The 19,789-nt window shown below is 37.5% G+C and overlaps 1 protein-coding gene and 1 long non-coding RNA gene across 19 annotated transcripts in view; one reads left to right on the top strand and one right to left on the bottom strand.

Moving 5' to 3' along the window:
* Positions 1–15,667: 15,667 nt before the first annotated feature.
* CEP85L (centrosomal protein 85 like) overlaps positions 15,668–19,789 on the bottom strand; it is a 245,024-nt gene continuing 240,902 nt past the window's right edge. For all 18 annotated transcript variants that reach the window (XM_024357387.3, XM_024357393.3, XM_024357383.3 and 15 more), the window contains 2 exons: positions 19,558–19,789; positions 15,668–16,072 (listed from right to left, as the gene is read on the bottom strand). In XM_024357387.3, the coding sequence (XP_024213155.1) occupies positions 15,909–16,072; positions 19,558–19,789 (396 nt within the window). In that variant the 3' untranslated portion in view covers positions 15,668–15,908. The remainder of the gene's footprint in view (positions 16,073–19,557) is intronic.
* Positions 17,902–19,789, top strand: part of LOC107975265 (uncharacterized) — a 30,408-nt gene continuing 28,520 nt past the window's right edge. Inside the window, exon 1 of the long non-coding RNA XR_001718679.4 lies at positions 17,902–18,027. This is a non-coding gene — a long non-coding RNA (uncharacterized LOC107975265). The remainder of the gene's footprint in view (positions 18,028–19,789) is intronic.

Below are 19,789 nucleotides of genomic sequence, written 5' to 3' on the forward strand. Positions count from 1 at the left end.
TTGGAAAACGTATACCTGATAAAGCACTTGTATTTGGAATATATAAAGAACTCTAAAAACTCAACAATATGAAAATAAACAATCCAACTAAAAAATGCAGAAAAGATCCAAACAGATATCTCACCAAAGAAGATATACAGAAGGTAAATATGCATACAAAAAGAAGTTCAACATCATATCTATAGAGAATTACAAATTCAAACAACAATAAAATATCACTACACACCTGTTAGAATGGGTAAAATCAACACCAAATGCTGACAAGCATGTGAAATGATAGTAGGTCTCACTCACTGCTTGTGGTGTAAAATGGTTCTGCAATTTGGAAGATAGGTTTGCAGTTATCCAGAAGCTCAAATTATGTCTATAAATATTTCATATGTAATATTCAACTCTCAATAAAAAATTTCCAGGTATATGAAGAAACAAAAGGTTATAAACAAAAGTTTATTAAAACGAAGAGAAACAACAGACAGTAGAAACAGACAAGTTGGGAGTACAGATGGTGGGTTTTTAAATATTCATGCTTAATATGCTCAAGAAATAAATGAAAAACTTGTAAATGTTAGTAGAAAACTGAAAAATTTAAGGAAAAAACAAATGGAAATTCTAGAACTGAAAAATACAATTGATATTAAGAAGTCAGTGGATAGATTTTACAGATATAGTTAAATAAAGAAATAGTGAACTGTAAGATACATCAGAAGAGAATATTCAGAATGAAGAAGAGCAATAAATAGCAAAAAACATAAGAGACATAGAGATAAAAATAGAAGGTACAAGTAATTGGAGTCTGATGTGCTTGGCTCTGTGTCCCCACCCAAATTCCATGTAGAATTGTAATTCCCATGTGATGAAGGAGGAGCCTAGTGAGAGGTAACTGAATCGTGGGGGCAGACTTCCTCCTTGCTGTTCTCATGATGCAGCTCTCACGAGATCTGGTTGTTTAAAAGTGCACATCACTTCCCCCTTTACTCTCTCTCTCCTGCTCTACCATGTGAAGAAGGTGCTTGCTTACCCTTTGCCCTTCTTCCATGATTGTATGTTTCCTGAGGCCTCTCCAACCATGCTTCCGCTACAGTCTGCAAAACTTTGAGTCAATTATACCTCTTTTCTTCATAAATTGCCCCGTCTCAGGTAGTTCTTTATATCAGTGTGAGAATGGACTAATACAGAGTCATAGAAGAAGAGGAGAGTGAAAAAAAATCACAAGAAGAGGATATTGAGAAAAAAATAAGAAGAGGAGAGTGAGAAAAAAACAATAAAGAAATAATTTCTTGAACCCGGGAGGCAGAGGTTGCAGTGAGCCAAGATCAGGCCACTGCACTCCAGCCTGGGTGACAGAGCGAGACTCCATCTCCAAAATAAAAAATAAAACAAAAAACAATGGTTGAGAATTTTCCAAAACTAATGAAAGACATTAACCCACAGAATCAAAGAGCTGTATTCAATCTAAGAAAGAATAAAACACAAACAGTAACACTTCTAAGTGCATTTTTTTTTTTTGGCTAAAAAAATCAAAAAACAAAAAACAGAAAATTTTTTTTAAAAAAAGTCAGAAGGGACCTCAACAAAATACTAGCAAACCAAAGTCAGCAGCTAATGAAAAGGATTATACACTATGACTAAGTGGGATTTGTTCCTGGAGGGTGTTCAAAATACAAAAATCAAACAATGTAATATACCATATTAATAGAATAAAGATAAAAATCTCACATGCTCATCTTAACTGATGGAAATTAAGCACTCAACAAAATTAAATACCCCTTACTGATATAAATTACTCAACATAATAAAGGCTACACAGTAGATATTACTTGTATTGGTTCATGTTTTATACAGTCAGTGTTTATTTGTATACCAATTTCATTTTTCACTGTTCTTCTTTCTTCTCAAACTTCCTTTCTGGATTTAATTTTTTCTTCCTGGAATTCATCCTTGAGAATTCCTTTAGTAAGGCCCATTGATGTTAAACTCTTTCCAAGTTTTGTTTTTATGAAAAATATATTTTACTCTCATTTGTGAATAACTTACATGATTCTATGTTGAATTATTTTGTCTCAGCATTTAGAAGATACCATTCTACTGTCTTCCATCTTTTGTTACTGCTATTGAGAATTCTGCTGGTCTAACTGCTTCTTTGAAGTTACTCTCTTTGACTGTCTACCTCCTTTAAGTACCTTTTAAACTTTCAGATTCTGAGTTTTACTAAATGTATCCAGATGGCATTAAAAAATTTTTTTCTGCCTTGGGTTTCATTGCATTTCACGAATCTCCAAATTCATGCCCTTCTCTCTCCTTAAAAATTTACCAATCCTGAACTATTGCTCAAATAAATATAATCTCTAAATATTTCCTATTTCCCATTTTATCAATTCTCTCCTTTTGAAAACTCCAATTAATTTTTTTATTAAACCTTCTCATTATATCTGCCATGTTTCTAAAACTCCTTTCCTAGATAATTTCTTCTTGACTATATTCTAGTTCACTACTTCTCTCTTCATTTGTATCTAATGGGCTATTTAACTGTTACACTGATTTTTTTTCTGACCATAATTTTTAATTTAGGAAGTCTGGTTGAACATAAAGGAAGCCTATAAACTGGAATAAATATAAGCTGCTGCATATAATTCTTATTCCAAAATAAGGCCTAATCAGCATTAGGCTGAGATCTTCATTGGTGGCATAAGAAGTTCAACCACTTGAGTGGACATAAATCTCCAAGGTAGAATGGACCTGGTAATGGACTGGATGACATGCTGGACTTTAGGAATATCCACAAATCTGCATGAGGTCTCTCCTGCTACAGGCCATTGGTGTGGAAGAGAAGATTTTTCTAATTGAGGTTGATTATGGAATGAAATTAAAGGGTGGGAAGGAAAGGTTTTCACATATGATCAGAGAACAGAGATACCACTGTGTGGTCACCAACAAACTTTGTCCCCTTCTTCCTCTCCCTCTCTCTCCTACTTTTTTCTCTTCCTCCTCCTTGTTTGGAGAAGCAGTTGAAAGCAGATTCACCACTTCTTGGGGCAGACATGAGCATAGGCATCTTACCCAATTGAGTTGGATACTTGCAGTTCAGGTCATATTTAAATAATGGTTGGGAAAACAAATAGTGTGGCTCCTTCTAGTAGGAACTTCACCTGCTTTTGTCTTCGACACTCTTTTTCTTGATCAGCTTTTCCTCCTTTATATATCTTTTTACAATTTGTTCAATCTCTGTTCAATTTGCAGAACAGACACCACACCCTCAATCCAAGAACTGTGCAGACATTCCTGGAAGTTCAAATACTCAGCTTTCTTCGTAAAGCAAAATGGATTTGCTCCTTGACCACATTCATGCACTTTATTTCTAGAGGGCTCTGTAAATCTTATTAAAGTTGATCTTGTCCTCAGGCCTAATCAGCATTAGGCCGAGGTCTTCATTGGCGGCATAAGCAGTTCAACCACTTGAACGGACATAAATCTCCAAGGTGCAATGGATCTGGTAGTGGATGGCATGCTGGACTTTAGGAGTATCCAGATCCTAAGCTGCCACATCTGTTCCCAGGAGAACAGTCTTCCATACAGGCAAGCCACTCCAGGTATCTGACCCTCTGCTTGTGGTGCATGCGAGTATGTAGGGTCAGCAGCATTTAGGACTTTGAGGAGCCTAGAAAGGTGTGTGATGTAAGAGATGTTGTTGGAAAACACTAAGGTGAGGCCTGGATACTGCATCAGGAAGTAGTACAGGTGGAAGTCTTTCTCATCAGTCTCATAATGGATCTTGGTATCTGTCAGCAACTCCATTGTGACTTCATTGCTTGTGGGGGTCAATGACCTTGGACTTGCCCCTCGTGCCAACCTTCTGCATGAGAAGGTCGAGTTTGGCAGTTTTGTCCATTTTCTTGGTGTGCTTCTTATAAAGGATTCATGCAGCAGCTTGATGTACCAGCATCACTGTGACACAAAAATCCAAGTGTCTGTCTCTCTGGGTTGTATTGGGAGTCATGAACATCTCTAGCAACTGTGAGAGCTCAGCAAAGTGGTCTTTCTCAATCATCCAGTCAGCCCCATCTACCACCAAGCACCTGAGGCTGCTCAAATGAAGGTGATTTTCTTTAACCAGCTCCCACAGTCAGCTTGAACGGCTGATCACAATATCAGGCTGACACCTGAGCATCCTCTGCTATTTGTGCATGAATATGCCACCGAACAAAATAGCAGTTTTAATTCCCAAAAACTTGGCTGCAGCATCAAAGGGTTATTAGACCTGGATGGCCAGCTCTTAAGTGGGAATCAGGACCAGTCCAAGCAGGTGATGTTTTAGATGTCCTTTACAGGTAGCAACTTTGCCATTCAACTCTTGTTTTGACATTCCAGTTTGCTCTTTATCAAGCCTTTCCTCTTTGTCCTCATGCCTTGTTAAGGGAAGAAAGTTCTTTACCAGCATCATCATCATAGAAGAACAGCACCTGGTTTGAGGGGGAAGCTCTGGTCTTTGCTCTGGCCTTGTTGGGTGGTACTCTAGCCTTAGCTCAGCTTCACAGGGGAGTATTTCACTCTCGATTCCAGTCTCATCAGGCAACATTCCCGACTCAGTTCCAGCCTTGCTTAGTGATCCAGTCTCAGCTCTGGACTCAGTTCTGGGCTCTCCAGGTGGTATTTAGTGTTACTTGGAGTTAGGGCAAGCTTACTCCTCCAGCACTGCCAATACTGTCTGAATCACTGGAATGACAAAGACAAGAGTTTTCCCATATCCTGTCTCAGCATCCCCAAGGATGTCTAGTTTGTCACAGATGACAGGTGTCAAAGTCAGGGCTTCTTAGACTGGTGTAGGTGCAGAGAAACCTAGAAAACCTGCTGCTTGGAGAATGGCTTGGACATAAAAAGTCCTTCAAGCTGATACATTCACCTTCTAGTCAGGCATCAATATCTTTGCTTTTTGGGGCACCTTTGGGACAGTGCCATGGGGAGGCTTAATTTTTTCCCTTTTTCTTCTCTTTTGGAACAATCTGGGCCGGGCTTTCTGATGCCATCTCCTCTCCTCTGGGTCAGGACAAATCATACCATCTCCGATTTGGCTCTGGTTCAGCATCTTTGACTTCAAACTCTTTCTGGACACTAATTCCTTCAGTTTCCACATCTTTACTTTTCTTCAACTTGATCATTTTCTTTGAGGAGCTACACTTTACTTCCTCCTCTTCTCAAACAACTGGTGCCTTTTTCTTCTTGGATGCCTCCTTTGAGAAGAGACTGGAGGAATTCTTGGCAGAGGGGACCAACCAGTAATCTCAGTTCCTCAAAGCATACCACATCAGCCATCTGTCCACTTACAAACATATTTGGGTCTACCTTCACTTGCTTCCATTTCCCCACAATCTTGATTCCTTTCATCTGAAACTTCCAATAGTTTGATGGTTTTGATCTTGATTTTGTCTCCTTCAGCTTCATGGTTGCATTTGGAGATGGTTATCACAGCTCCTTCAGATGCTGGCTGCCTCCTCCACTGAGTTTTAATTATCATATTTTTCACTTCTAAAAATTTTGATTCCTTTTCAAATTTCTTTATTTTTAGTGCAAACCTTTCATTAAATTATGATACATAGACAGGCCGGGCACAGTGGCTCATGCCTGTAATCCTAGCACTTTGGGAGGCTGAAATGGGTGGATTGTCTGAGCTCAGAAGTTTGAGACCAGCCTGGGCAACATGGCGAAACCCCATCTCTACTAAAAATACAAAACATTAGCCAGTTATGGTGGCACATGCCTGTAGTCTCAGCTATTCTGGATGCTGAGGTATGAGAATCGCTTGAACCCCAGAGGCGGAGGTTGCAGTGAGCTGAGATCACATCACTGTACTCCAGCCTGGGGAACAGAGCAAAACTCTGACTCAAAAAAAAATTATGACATACAGAAAAGTGCACACATTATGAATATAGCTTGATGAATTTTCACAAAGTGAACACATCTATGTAAACCTCACACAGATCAAGAAATGGAACATTCCCAGAAATCCAGAAGTTATCTTGTGCTCTTTCTACTCTTCTATCTCATGGTAAGTTTTACATGGTTCAGAACTTTATATACATCTAATCATACAGTAATTCCTATTTTATAATCTACATCTGATAATTCCATTATTTGAAATACTTAGGATCTAACTTAAGTCATTTGTTCATTCTATTGACTTTTTAAAAATTTTTGGATTTTGAGCTCATGTATAGAGGGAGTTCTGTGAGGAATCATTCCAGGGAAGATCAGTCTTGTTTCATCCAAGATTCCCGGGAAGTTACCAACTCAGAATTCTTTAAGTCAACTTCTGGCCTCAGGATTTCTAGGGCCCAAACACAACAAGTTCAAACTCCACTCTACATGAATGTAAGATTATGGTTGCAAATTCTCGAGGGGACGTTTTTCATCTTGAGCTAAGTCCTTGAAAACCAAATAACCTTTTAATTTCCTTTGACTAAGGGGTAGATTTTCTCTCTCTTCCTTTCATTGAAAATGTGATCATTTGAGAATCTTGGTTTTATGTAACTGTCTTAGTTCCAACTCCCTACCTTACATGAACCAAAGCCTTGTCACTTGTCCTCTATTTAACTTAAAATTAAAGGTGTTTCTGCTTAACCACAAGATATAATTTAGCAGCACCAATGATAATATAAACTGTTATCATGAGCTTCCTAATATGATGAATGAGAAATATACATTACTAATGTAGCAGTTTTGCTACAAATGTTTAACCTGAATCTAATAATGAGAAAACAGACAAATCCAGATTATGGCACATCCTCTAAGACACTGACAAATTGCAATGTTAAAAAAGTTCAGAAATTCTCTGCAAAGACTTAATGTTTTTCTTCTTAAAATTCAGATTTGAGAAATAATTTGTTTAGGATGTGGTGTGGAAGGATAGAACAATGGCCCTCCCAAAGATGTTCACATCCTAATCCCTGAAACCTGTGAGTACATTAAATTACATGGCAAGAAGGCATTGAGATTGCAGATGGAATTAAAGTTATTAATTAGCTGACCTTGAAATATGGAGATTATTCTGGATTATCTGAGTGGGCCCAAGGTCATCACAAGGGTTCTTAAAAGGGAAAGAGAAGCAGAAGAGACCCAAAGAAATTATATTGTGAGAGGAACCCAGCCTGATATTGCTGGCTTAGAAGACCAAAGAATGGAGTCATGAACCAAGGAATGTGATCGCCTCAAAAGCTGGAAAAAAAACAAAAAACAGATTCTCTCCTAAAGACTCCCTGCCAACACCTTGATTTTAGCTCAGTGTGACTTATTTTGGACTTCTGACCTCTAGACCTGTAAGATAATTTATTGTTTTAAGCTAATACATTTTTGATAATTTGTTACAGAAGCAATAGGAAATTACTAAAAATTAGATGTGAGGGAGAAGAAATCACCAAAAGGATTAGTGGAATGGAGGTGCAACTCACAGAAATGGTGAAGCCCTGTGATGAAGCCTTCCCAATGAGGTTTGGGAAAGAGGAAATGAATTTAATTTTGAGCACAAACCTGGGACAAGAGGCAGTCTCATGAGGGGCACAAAGCAGCCTCTTTCTTATTACAGCTCTGCCTCTTTCAAGCTGTTCCAACTTGGACAAGATACATAAACCCCGTGTCTCAATCTCTTTGCCTGAAGTGGGGATAATAATAGCACCCTGATAATAATAATGCCCTACTTCATAGGGTATTATATAGAGGAATAAATGGGATAATTTATGCAAGGTCTTTTTACTTGGCATGTGCTCAAATGTTGGTTAATAATGATGATGATGATGATATAGAAGACACACTTCTGTGCAGTGTTTTAGTCACCACAGGCCACTAAACAACCATGTTTCATGACTATATGGTCAGTATAGGAATGAAGAATGTAAATTACCTTGCTTCCTTGTTTACGAGGGTTGTCAACTGTACTATTTAAAATATTCTAGACGTGCGTATATATGCAGATGCAACTGCATTCATTTTGAAAAGTAATTCTGCCTTTATTTTGATTAGTTTCTTTGGGTGTAACTTGTTACTTGCTTTCTGCGCCCCACCCCCACCCGCCTTTTGTTTTTGTTTTTTGAGATGGGGTCTTGTGATGTTGCCCAGGCTAATCTTGAACTCCTTGGCCCAAGTGACCCTTCCACCTTCCACCTCAGCCTCCCAAGTAGCTGAGATTACAGGTATGTGCCACCATGCCCAGCTGCATTCATTTTTATTTTTTTTAATTTATTTATTTAGAGACAGTGTCTCACTCTGTTGCACAGGCTGGAGTGCAGTGGCGTGATCTCGGCTCATTGCAACCTCCACCTCCTGGCTCAAGCAATTCTCCTGCCTCAGCCTCCCAAGTAGCTGAGATTACAGGCATGTGCCACCATGCCCAGCTGCATTCACTTTTAATTTTCTTTATTTAGAGACGGTGTGTCACTCTGTCACCCAGGCTGGAGTGCAGTGGCACGATCTCGGCTCACTGCAACCTCCACCTCCTGGCTCAAGCGATTCTCCTGCCTCAGCCTCCCAAGTAGCTGGGATTACAAGCACCAGCCACCATGCCTGGCTAATTTTTTCTATTTTTGGTAGAGACAGGGTTTCACCATGTTGGCCAGGGTGGTCTCAAACTCCTGACCTCAGGTGATCCACCCACCTTGCCCTCCCAAAGTGCTGGAATTACAGGCGTGAGCCACCATGCCCAGCCATGCATTGATTTTTAGAATTGATATTTTGTTCCTCTTTTAAGCCAGACTTTCGATTTGCTTTTACAAAATCTATGCAGCTGGCCTAAAGTCCAGTGAGAATGTTATCCTCTGAGAGCACTGGAGCTGGGAAACAACTGTGTCCAATCCTGTGGCCTGGACCTACAGAAGGGTAGAAAGTGTACAGCTGCAGGAGATACTAAAATGCAACTTAAGTAGGACTTATTATCACTATACCCTCTTTCCATTAAAAGCTCCATGTCCTTCTGGGGCTGTGCTTAAAAGACTACGTTTTCTCCTTGAAAATAGAGCTCCTCCATCCTGGGGTAAAGGGCAGATATGTACACATTTCTGGAAGTGAGTTTATCCTAGTTGCTAATTAAACACAAAGTCTGACAAGGTGCTTGTCCTAAAAGAGCTCAAAGTCTGGTGGAAGACTGGCACTCAAACAATTAACAAACAATGATATAAAAAGTTTGTTTCAAGAAGAATGAGACCAAGTGCTTCACTTTAACTGGGGAGACCCATGGAACAAGGGTGGCAGCATGACAAAGCGCAATCCTCCAGAGGGAAGCGTAAACCAAAGTCCTCTGGTAAATGGGAGGTCTGTTTCCCAATTCCTATCCACTACTTTGTTATGTATTAAACTTACTCCATTTTCCAAAAAGTATATAGAATAAAGTGACTCTCAATCAGTTAGAACCCAAGGTTGTAAAAGAATGCTATTTTTCAACTCTGGATGGAAAGATCTTACTAACGAACCTCTGGGCTGTTTCCAGTTTGGGGTTATTTTGAATAACCTGCCATGAACATTCATCTACAAGTCTTTGTGAACATGTTTTTATTCATCTCAAATAAACACCTAAGAGTAGAATTTCCTGGTCAAGGACACGTGTACGTTTAGTTTAAAACTTTTATTAGCAGGTACTCAACAGAGATGAAGTGAGACTGTTTAAAAACATGTTGGCTAAAATGAAAAGAGTTTTTCTTTTTGTGATCACATCAGGTATCTGCCAAGGATAGCAATTTTACTTAAATTTTTTAAAAAAAACTTTTACTATAATTTCCAAAACTGGAATCTCCTCTAAATCAAGGAGAATGTCTTAACTGACATGTGAGAGAGCTATTCATTTGTAAACTGTTGCTCTACTGGATCCACTCTGCCATGTTGTGCCATTATTAACATCCTATTTCATACCTCTTTTTAACTGAGTCCTCTGCTCTTCGACATAGAATGATTGTTTGGTTGGGGAAACTTGTCATAAAAGAAATTCAAACTATTGGCAAAATCCTAGGATGTACCCTATCAAAAGCTTTTTGTTGATCACCTCCCTTCCCTATCAAAAAACTTTTTTTCCAGGTCAAACATAATCCTTTCATTCTGAAGGAGAAACTTCTTTACCGGTCACCTTAGTAATATTCTAGGATTTTATCCTTCCTGCTCTTATTTCTAAGACATTTGCTTGCAACCTAAGTAGCCTGTGATGCAGGATCTCCAAAGTGTTTCTTTCCCTGTTAACTTTAATGAGTTAACTCATTAAACACTCCAACAGAGCAATGCCAAATTATCTAAACTGGTAACAGATACGGCTAATCCAAACATTAACCAACTGCCTGTAGAAATTGAGGCTATAGGCTGGGCGTGGTGGCTCATGCCTGTAATCCCAGCACTTTGGGAGGCTGAGGCAGGTGGATCACAAGGTCAGGAGTTTGAGACCAGCCTGGCCAACATAGTGAAACCCCATCTCTACTAAAAATACAAAAATTAGCCGGGCATGGTGGCACGCACCTGTAGTCCCAGCTACTCGGGAGGCTGAGGCAGGAGAATCACTTGAACCTGGGAGGCGGAGGTTGTGGTGAGCCGAGATTGCACCGCTGCACTCCAGCCTGGGGGACAGAGCAAGACTCCGTCACAAAAAAAAAAAAAAGAATAAAAAAAAGAAAAAACTGAGGTTATAACCCATATATGTTAGAACAAGGACTTAGGATGCCATCCGCAGGGCACTTTTGAGACTAGACTGGCAAACCACCAAAGCTGAGATGTCAGGGCCCCTGTAGGCTTTATTTGCATATGTCTTAGTACGTTCTTAACCTTTGATTAGAGGGTGGAAAATAAAAGATTTAACTTGCCAACCAAAACTTTCAGCAACGTAGAATACTGAAGTCAGATTCTGTCTGTTGGAAAACTAGAAAGAAGACTCCTGGTTTAAACAGGGATTCTAGAAAGTCAGAAAGGAGACACTGTGCTATTAACTGAAATGGACACAGGCATGATTTCCTAGGTTACAGTACCTGCCATCAGAAAATCTCAGTACCCTTTATGAGAAGGCCCTGAGAAAAAGCTTTTTTGTAATTGGAAAGAAATTATAAGATAGAAGGCAGAATTCTCCATGTTTTAGTCAAAGATTCTCCTGTGCATTTATACAAAGCTTTCACCTAAAAGTCAAGACAGCACATTCTTGTCATTGAGAATTCAGAATAGAGAGTCTGAAAGTACAAATACATTCTTATACTAACATTAGGCTCTTAGAGGACATAAATCTTTTTATAAAAAATTTATTTCTCTGTAAATACAAATTGCAACATCAACAAACAATAGTCCAGTGGAAAAATACTAGCCATTAACATTGAAAACTTTTTTCTTAATTTAATAAATAGAACTTTGGCATTCAAAATTCTAGCTGTAAACCCTATTAAAAAACAGAACAACAAGAAGAAAACCCCTTTACAAAAAAAGAGGCAAGAATGATAGATCAGAAGGCATAAGCCAACCAGTGGCTTCACATTCTTTTTTTTTTTTTTTTTTTTTTTTAAACAATAACTGTATTTCAATTAAGTCATGAACACTGTATTTACACATGAGGTATTCTGGGTGGTTCAAAAACTGAACCCAGCTTACAAAACCACCAGTCATAGTGACTGATTATACACTGTGCTGTGCTTTTTAATGTAACCACCTAGCACCTTACTACTTCTTGTCATCACAACAATGCGATGTTAAGTTTTATGTTTATGTATTTAACTATTTATACATATATGTACATATACATACACACCAATGAATACAATCTAAAGGAGTTTCCAGCTCACTACACAGGGAAGGCTGGGCTCCAAAGACATCTATCTGATAATTCCTCTCATGTTTACTAAGGTATCCACCTAGTAATAAAAAACGGCTCCTTGCTTTTAAAAAAAAAATTCCTTAATCAAGTTTATATACAGAAGAACAAGGTGCAATAATCATCAACATTCTTAGAACTCATGTAAAATAGAAATAAATGCTTACTGCAGGCAAAAAGGCACAAAAGGTTCTCTCTGTGTACAGCTGCAATAGTGTTATTAGACTTGCTGATTTAAAACTATATTCTTATATTTAGCACTTTTTTAAATAAGAAAAAAAATCCAAAATCTTTCCCATACATGATTAAATATATGATATAATCATATGGCAATATGCCACCCATGGCATTTTGGGGCAAAGTTGGAAATTTTGCTCTTTATACCAAATAGGAAATTGTTCCTGTTGTTTTGTGAACATGAACTGTCAAAAATGGAAACAAAATGAATTAACTTTGGCTTGGAGAATTACAGCCACTGGCAGTTTCAAATGATATAGTCTGAGTGAGCATGGTTATGAAAATTGCTTATTACCATAATTACATATCTACAATGATATAATTCCTACGTAAGAGAATGCCAATAATCCAAACTAAAGGTGTGCCTAAGCTGAACTATGCTGTAAAAATATAGTCCATGTTCTTAGCTACTATGTTACTTAATGAACTATTACTGATATTTAAAGAACATTTTCCCAATTAAGTAGCTCCTTTAAAAACATCCTCTAAGAAATTAATAATTCTTGCACTATGAAAGAATTACTTTATAAGCTCCTTAGTATATCAGAAATGTATGATATTCATTTTAGCAACACTTTCCAGCCCTTGAGATTGTCTCTACAACAAGCTATTGAAAGAAGTCTAATTAGGTTTAATAAACTGTCACCACCAAAATAAATTTCACTAAAATATAATACTGTTAGCATTAAATATTGAATCCTAGGTGCCACACTTCTTTTAAAATGACCTCAGGAATATCTTACCTAGCCAGTATTTGTGGTTTTTTGTTTTTGTTTAATTAGAGGCCACTGAAAATTAATAGTTCAAGTTAAGCCATCTTACTTTTCTGAGCTCAAGTGAAAAGATAGCTATTGTGCCTTTGATTCAGTGAATTTTATCTGTACAGGCAATTTGGGTCTTTCATTGAGTCAACTGTTACTTTATGCTTGCTGTAATGTGATTGAGGCTGAATAAGCTCAACTTTAAAACCCAAAAGAACAAAATATTAATACTGGATAAGATACTTTCTAAGCAAACAAGTGGTGGATTCACAAAAAGCACAATTAAAACGAGGTTTCATTATCTAAGGAAATTTTCAAATAGATTCACTTTAAAATTTAGGTTAATTTTCATTTCAGGAATATATTGGTGTCATAACTTCCATGAACATCCTAGTTCAAACTGGGTGAGATGCTCTAGTGTTGCTATTTGCCCATCTTATTTGGTCTAACAGTAAAATCTGTTTTTAATGTGATACAGAAGAGGATATTCTAATACAAGAGGGTGTCCTGGGAAAGGAAAATTTTCTGAAAAATAAAAATCAAAAAGTAAATACTGACAAACTAGATAGAATACTATTAGTTTCAATTCCCCCACAAAATCCCTCCAAGTCTATCTACTGTTTATGTAGGCCCCTTTACAAACTCCAGATTTTAAGAGGATCAATCTATAATTCAGCTAACTACTTAAACTAGCACATCTTAACTCCCTTTTTTTATCGGGGGAGGGTACAGATTTTGGAAACTGAAATGCATCAGCAGTAGTTTTGTTAACTTCCTACTAAGTCAGAAATTTTTTAACTTTGGAATTTTATTTTTAAGATACGTGAATTAAATTACTTTCTCTAAGTTTTAGAAAGCTAACTTACAAATAAATTATTTTATCCCCAACTAAGCCAAAAAACAAAAACGTATCTATAGTAGATTAAAACAAACTGTAACGTCTGCTTAAAAAAAAAATAAAAAAATAAACCCATAAAAATCCCAAAACATACACTAAAAATCTAGGAGAGATATTTAAGTAAGAACCTACTGGTCCAATTAGTGATTGTTTGCCAATTTGTTCTATTATTTTAGGAAGCCTTTATTTCCAAAATCATGGGGGAGGGTGGTTGGGATTCTATTCAAAGAGAGTGTAAAAATATTTGCTGCACTTGTGGCTGATCTATTTTAGACGTTATTATCTGTTTTACCATAAAGGACCAAGGCAGAATTCTTTGCATCACATTTTTGGTGGAAATTTACTATACCCTGATTATCTTCAAGCTACTAATGTTAAAAACCAAGTGAATATAATTAGAAAGCCAAGTTCTTACCAGTGACTAAGACCCTCCTTAGGTTAAGGACTCTGGGATGCAGGAGCACTACAATGTACTTACTGATTTCTTAGTGCCCAGATTCTCAGAAGTAAGAAGAGCAGGAAGGACTCAGACACCAAACAGAAGGAAAATCTGATTTCTTTACAGTGTATTATAACTGATTATTCAACTATAACTATAAAATAATCTATTGAGAGCTGTATAGCCAACATTTTAAACTGTGTATCTTCCTGGGTAGTCTCCTTGAAGGCCTTGTCTCACATTTTCACTTTTAAATATTTAAGAAAAATCTTTCCTAGGAGAGCCTTTATTCTAGTATATAAGAAAACAGGCATGTGCTAATGCCCTTTATCTGGCAAGAAAACAGGCATGTGATATGCTCTTTATCAAATCAATATTATCCTGCTTGAGTCACACCCTCTACCCCTCCATCTCTTATTTAGTCTTGACCTAAATGAGACTTGGTTGCATCACAAGATCAAACCAACTTACAAAGGACAAGGCTTTCGCCAAAACTAAGTATATTCAAAAGAACATAATCAATGCTGAAGGCAATAAAATGTATAATCCTTCCAAAATACCAACAGAAACATGGACAACACTCATTTGGAAGTTTAAATGACTGTATGTCTACTGCAAAATCAACTGCATTTCATAGTAATACCCTGTAATTCAGATTAAGAACTAACTTCGCCAAGTTCATATCCTGTGAAAAACTGTTGTTAATGTACTTTAACAAAAGGGATTAAAATACAATCTCAATTAAAAAATGTTTATGCTACTGTTGATTCAGATATAAATAGTATTGGCTTTCTCTTACAGTAGTTTCAACTTTGAAACATACAAAACTGTTAAAATGTAAATGTTGAGATTTGGATAAGTAAGCTATTGTTCCAGGGTAACTTTGTTAATCTTCCTTTTATAATAATGATCCAATGCCTTTATTAATTATATATGGCTTTGTTTACATTTATATATGTATATATATAAAACATATAAATAAAAAATTGTAAATAGTAAGGAACATGTTAAAATTAGTTCAAGTTATGTTAACCTTTCTTGTAACACATACATTACAATGCTAAGGAAAAAGAGCATCACGTCAAAATTTCACACCTCTTGGGAAATCCACAATCACTCTGGAAAAACAGCTGACCTATCTACAGTACTAAAATCAGCTCAACCACAAAACATCCTATCAGTGCAGTAAGTGTTCAAAATATAAATGGTTTTGCCTGCTGTACTACCATTACAACACTTGCCTGCTGTTTGAACTCTTGTTCAGCCAGCCACTGAAAATCCCAAAGTACAACACAAGCTTCTATATGAAAGAAATATAAGAATAAACAGCGTGTGCCTTTCTCAGAAGCTCTGCTCCGACCCTAGAAACCCTTATAAATTTGTGAATAAAGCACGTGCACACACACAACAACACACACACATGCACACACAAACACACAAAGCTACAGGATTAAAAGGAATCCTACTCCTTCATGTGAAGGGTACTCTTCACAGGTTGGTCCTACAATCAGTAGTTTGAGAATATAGACATTTTTTTCCTTGTAGATTTTATCATATTTTCCAAAGGTAATTTGATTTTTTTTCTTTTTGCCTGATTAGATAAGCCCCTTCAAAATCTCTTCACTTCCCTTCTCCCCTTCAACAAAACAAATCCACAGAAAAAAAATCCCTAAGTGCAAGTCATGTCACTTGCAACCTTCCATTATGGCTCCATAACACAGCAGCATTTAAACAACAGGTCATTATTGCTGTGGGACTAACACTTGATCACTGAGTAATGCAGTTGTCTCCCATGTCCTGAGCATAGCGGTCTGATATTGTAGTCCTTAATTCATCAATGTCTCTTCGTAACTGGCACACATCTGACAGCTTTTTAGTGAGTGTTTCTGTGCTGTGGTCATTCTCAGTCTCTTCAGCTGAACAGTTCATTGCTGTGTAAATAAAACATAGAGAGAATATCTCACATTTTTTTTAACAAAGACATTTTAGAATTTTTCACCTTAATCATCATGGAAATACAGTGCTACACACTGAATACCAGTGAGGCTCAGGTTCAAGTTATGTTTAAATCATGCATCATTCAATATTAAACAGATCTTATCCACTTGGTCCTTTATAAATTTCACAAATTAAAATGAATTAAATGCACACAGTGATACACACAAATTCAGCATGTTTAATGGGTAACAATATTCCAAAAGTGAAAAAAAGCATACTCTAATGTCTCTCTTCAAGCTCAACTAGAGCACTCAGTTTTTCCCATTTGGCAAAATCTGAAGACCGTTTGTGTAGTAAGAGGTGGTATCTTACATATTTACGACTGCAAAGTGGGTTTACTGCCATGAAAATATTAATTTTCAAATACATAGTAAGTGTCACACACACACACAGAGGGAGAGCGGGGAGGGAAAATGAGAGAGACAGAGAGGGAGAGGAAGAGGGAGAGGAAGAGTGAAAGCTGGGGCCCTACAATCCCAAACAATTTAATCAGGCTGATAGCTGGTTGCCTAATGGCTGAATAACTGAGGGCCTTGATTGAGTCAGCCAGCTTTTAGTTATTTACTTCAGTTCTTCTCTTTGTAAGCATATCTCAACATAAAATCAGGCAGAGCCAGTGATTACAAAATAAACCTCTCCTTATACCTTCATAGTAGTTTATTGTAGGCATAAGAGTCAGTGAGTGACTGTTATTTTAACAAATGTTAACTGAACATCTGCCATGATATAGGAACTATGTTAGATGTTGAAGTCAGAAAAGGAACAGACACAGTGGCTTGTTCTCGATGCTTTACATACAATTTCATAAACAAATGAACACAGTGAGGTACTGTGGGTAACCTACCACTATATACAAGTTGCAGTGGCATAAAAAAACAAACAACTAGTCCTAACTGGAGAGGTAACAGTTGCTTGTTCACTGGGTTGGCCAAACTGCAAAATGAACAAAAGTGGAGTCAGAAAGCAAAACAGTATGATAGAATTTGAGAAACCTCAAGAAAATCAGTATCTAGCTCTAAAATGGTAGAGTACAAACTGTGACAAAGGAGAGTACCAAGAAATAAGGCTATAGAGGTAGGTAGTAGCTACCTATCTTGACCACAGAGCAGTGTAAGTATTAGGAAACCAGGTTCATAGTTTAGACAGATCTGTCTGGCAACAATGTAAAATGGATTAGGGGGAGGGGATGAGAAAGATGGTTGTCAGAGAGACCAGTATAGGTGATGGGTTATGAAAACTTAAATTAAGGCAATAGTGCAATGGAGATAGAAGGGCAGGAATGTTAGATGTAGTAAGCAGATGACAGAACTGATAGCACTCAATCATCATCAACTTGAGTGATGAGCAGGGATTGGGCACAGGCGCCAGATGAAGGAAAAAGCAGAGTGGAGAATAAATTCTGGGTTCAAGTGACAGGTGAATGGTGGTGTTACTCACTGAGAAGAGGAACCGGTTCAGGGAGGGAAGGAAAGTGTGTTCTGGTTTTGAATGTGTAGAGTCTGTGATGCATTTGAAACAGCCAGTTCTAATATACATGGGAATATAATCTGGAGCCCAGAGGAGATAAATGTCTAGGTGAAAGGTATGGCAGTAACAGAAAAAACAGGAGTGGATAAGATCACTCAGATAAAGTACTGAATAAAAAGAAACAAACACAAAACCAGTAACAAAAGGCTTCTGGGGATACCAATAATTAAGTGGCAGAGAAGTCCACAGAAGACAGAGACTGAGCAGTCATAAAGGCAGAAGCAGAACCTAGAGAATGATGTCATGGAAACCAAGGTTGTGCACAGTTTTCAGAAGGACAGGGTGAGTAAATGGAGCCATGAAGTGACTGGTTTTTCACAAATCAACTGGCTGGTAAAACTTTCACAATGCCAAATATAAGGTAAGGATTCTGGGGTCAAACTTTAAAGACTAGAAGGAGTATTGGGAGGTGGGCGTGGTAAGATTCACATTAGGATAGCTCTACTACTCTATTACTGAAAAACTTAACAAATGCTACCTTATGACAGTGAAAATGTAGGAGACTCTAAAGTAATTAAAAGGGTGACCAACTCTAAAATCGTGAAGAAAGTGAGTTCCCTTTGTGTGTGAGCTTTGCTTCTTGCTCCCAAGAGATATTAAAGCACTCCATGTTCACCTGGCAAACTTCTCCTCTTCCTCATCTAAGAGCGACACTGAACACCAACTACTCTGTGGAGTCTCCACAGCCCTTCCCACGTAGATTTAGTTGTTTTTTTCCTCTTGTGCTCCCACTGTCCTTTGTCCACATCTCAACTATAGCACCTATCAGAATGCTCTAATAATTTGGTTAATGTGTGGACAAGGACTGTGTTCAGGTTATCTGCATTACCAGCACCTACTTAGTGTCTGGACCATAGAAGGCATCTGATAAATGTTTACTCCGTGAGTGAATATACTTAAACATTATGTGTTTTTTCGATATCCACATTTGTGTATGTGTACAAATGTCTATGAAATGAAAGGGACATAGTTGAGCACAGATAATGTTTCATTTAACAAGTGATATACTTTGGTCAAGAGCATTATTTGATTTGCCAAAATAACTGTTATGATGCAAAATGGTGGAATCTTTTTGATGAAACTAGAAACAAAATCAGTTTGTTTGAAACAAAACCAGTATTATTAACCATAATATTAGGCAGCTACTAAATACACGTTGGCTCATAAACCTTATTATATGGTCTTACTGCATTCCTATTTCCTTCCAAGTTCATTTCTTCTCTATTATAAAGAGACTAACATCCTGATTTGGAACCACGTACAGAGATGAGCGTTTCTGCAAAAGTAGCACAGAAAGAAAGGGACACTAGGATTATTACTGTGGCAGCTCCCACAATTATGTGTGGAGGAAGACAGAATTGAGGCCAAGAGTGAATGGGTGTCACATTAAGCCAGCAGGTACGCATGACAAAGGCAACAGATTTGTAGGCTGTGAAAACTGGCTCATGTGAAATCACTGGCACTCACGTGAAGCAGCTGCCATAGAACATATACTGCACTGGAAAGCAAAATATTTCTCAAATATTTTACCAGTGGACAATATGGTTGGGTCACTTAATCTATGCAACTAACACATGAAAGCAAATAGAAGGAATCATTATTTTTGGAAGAGAAAATGGGAAGTCACACCTAACTACCACTCTATTCACATATTTACAGATTCAACATAGGAAACATCACCAGGCATTCTACCAAGTGGCAGTTAATGTCAGCTATAACCCTACTCACTTCTTGCAATGAAGTAATAACAGGTATACATAAACCCACAGACTGATTCTAAGTAGGAAAAGAGATTACAAAAATAAACAGAGAAAAGGCAGTCAGAAGTTCCTGATTCATGAAGATAGGTTTCTAATTGCCACAAAATAAGGACAAGTCATCAGACACTTACATCTTATTCCCAGTAATAATGAAAGATTAGGCTCCTTGCCCTGAGCACGCTGATTAAGAATACTACACAATGCTTTCAAGTCAAACAAACAACAGGACATTTCCTTGAACAGCTGATCAATCACAGTCAAATCAAATAGTGGCCGTTTGGAAAGAATTGTCTGCTGCCTAGATTGGTCAGGTTCCTGGCCCTGATCCAATAAAGAGCATGTCTCATCTGTTTGTCTTTGGTT

Source organism: Pan troglodytes, chromosome 5, assembly GCF_028858775.2.
Source record: "Pan troglodytes isolate AG18354 chromosome 5, NHGRI_mPanTro3-v2.0_pri, whole genome shotgun sequence".
NCBI classification, from domain to species: Eukaryota; Metazoa; Chordata; class Mammalia; order Primates; family Hominidae; genus Pan; species Pan troglodytes.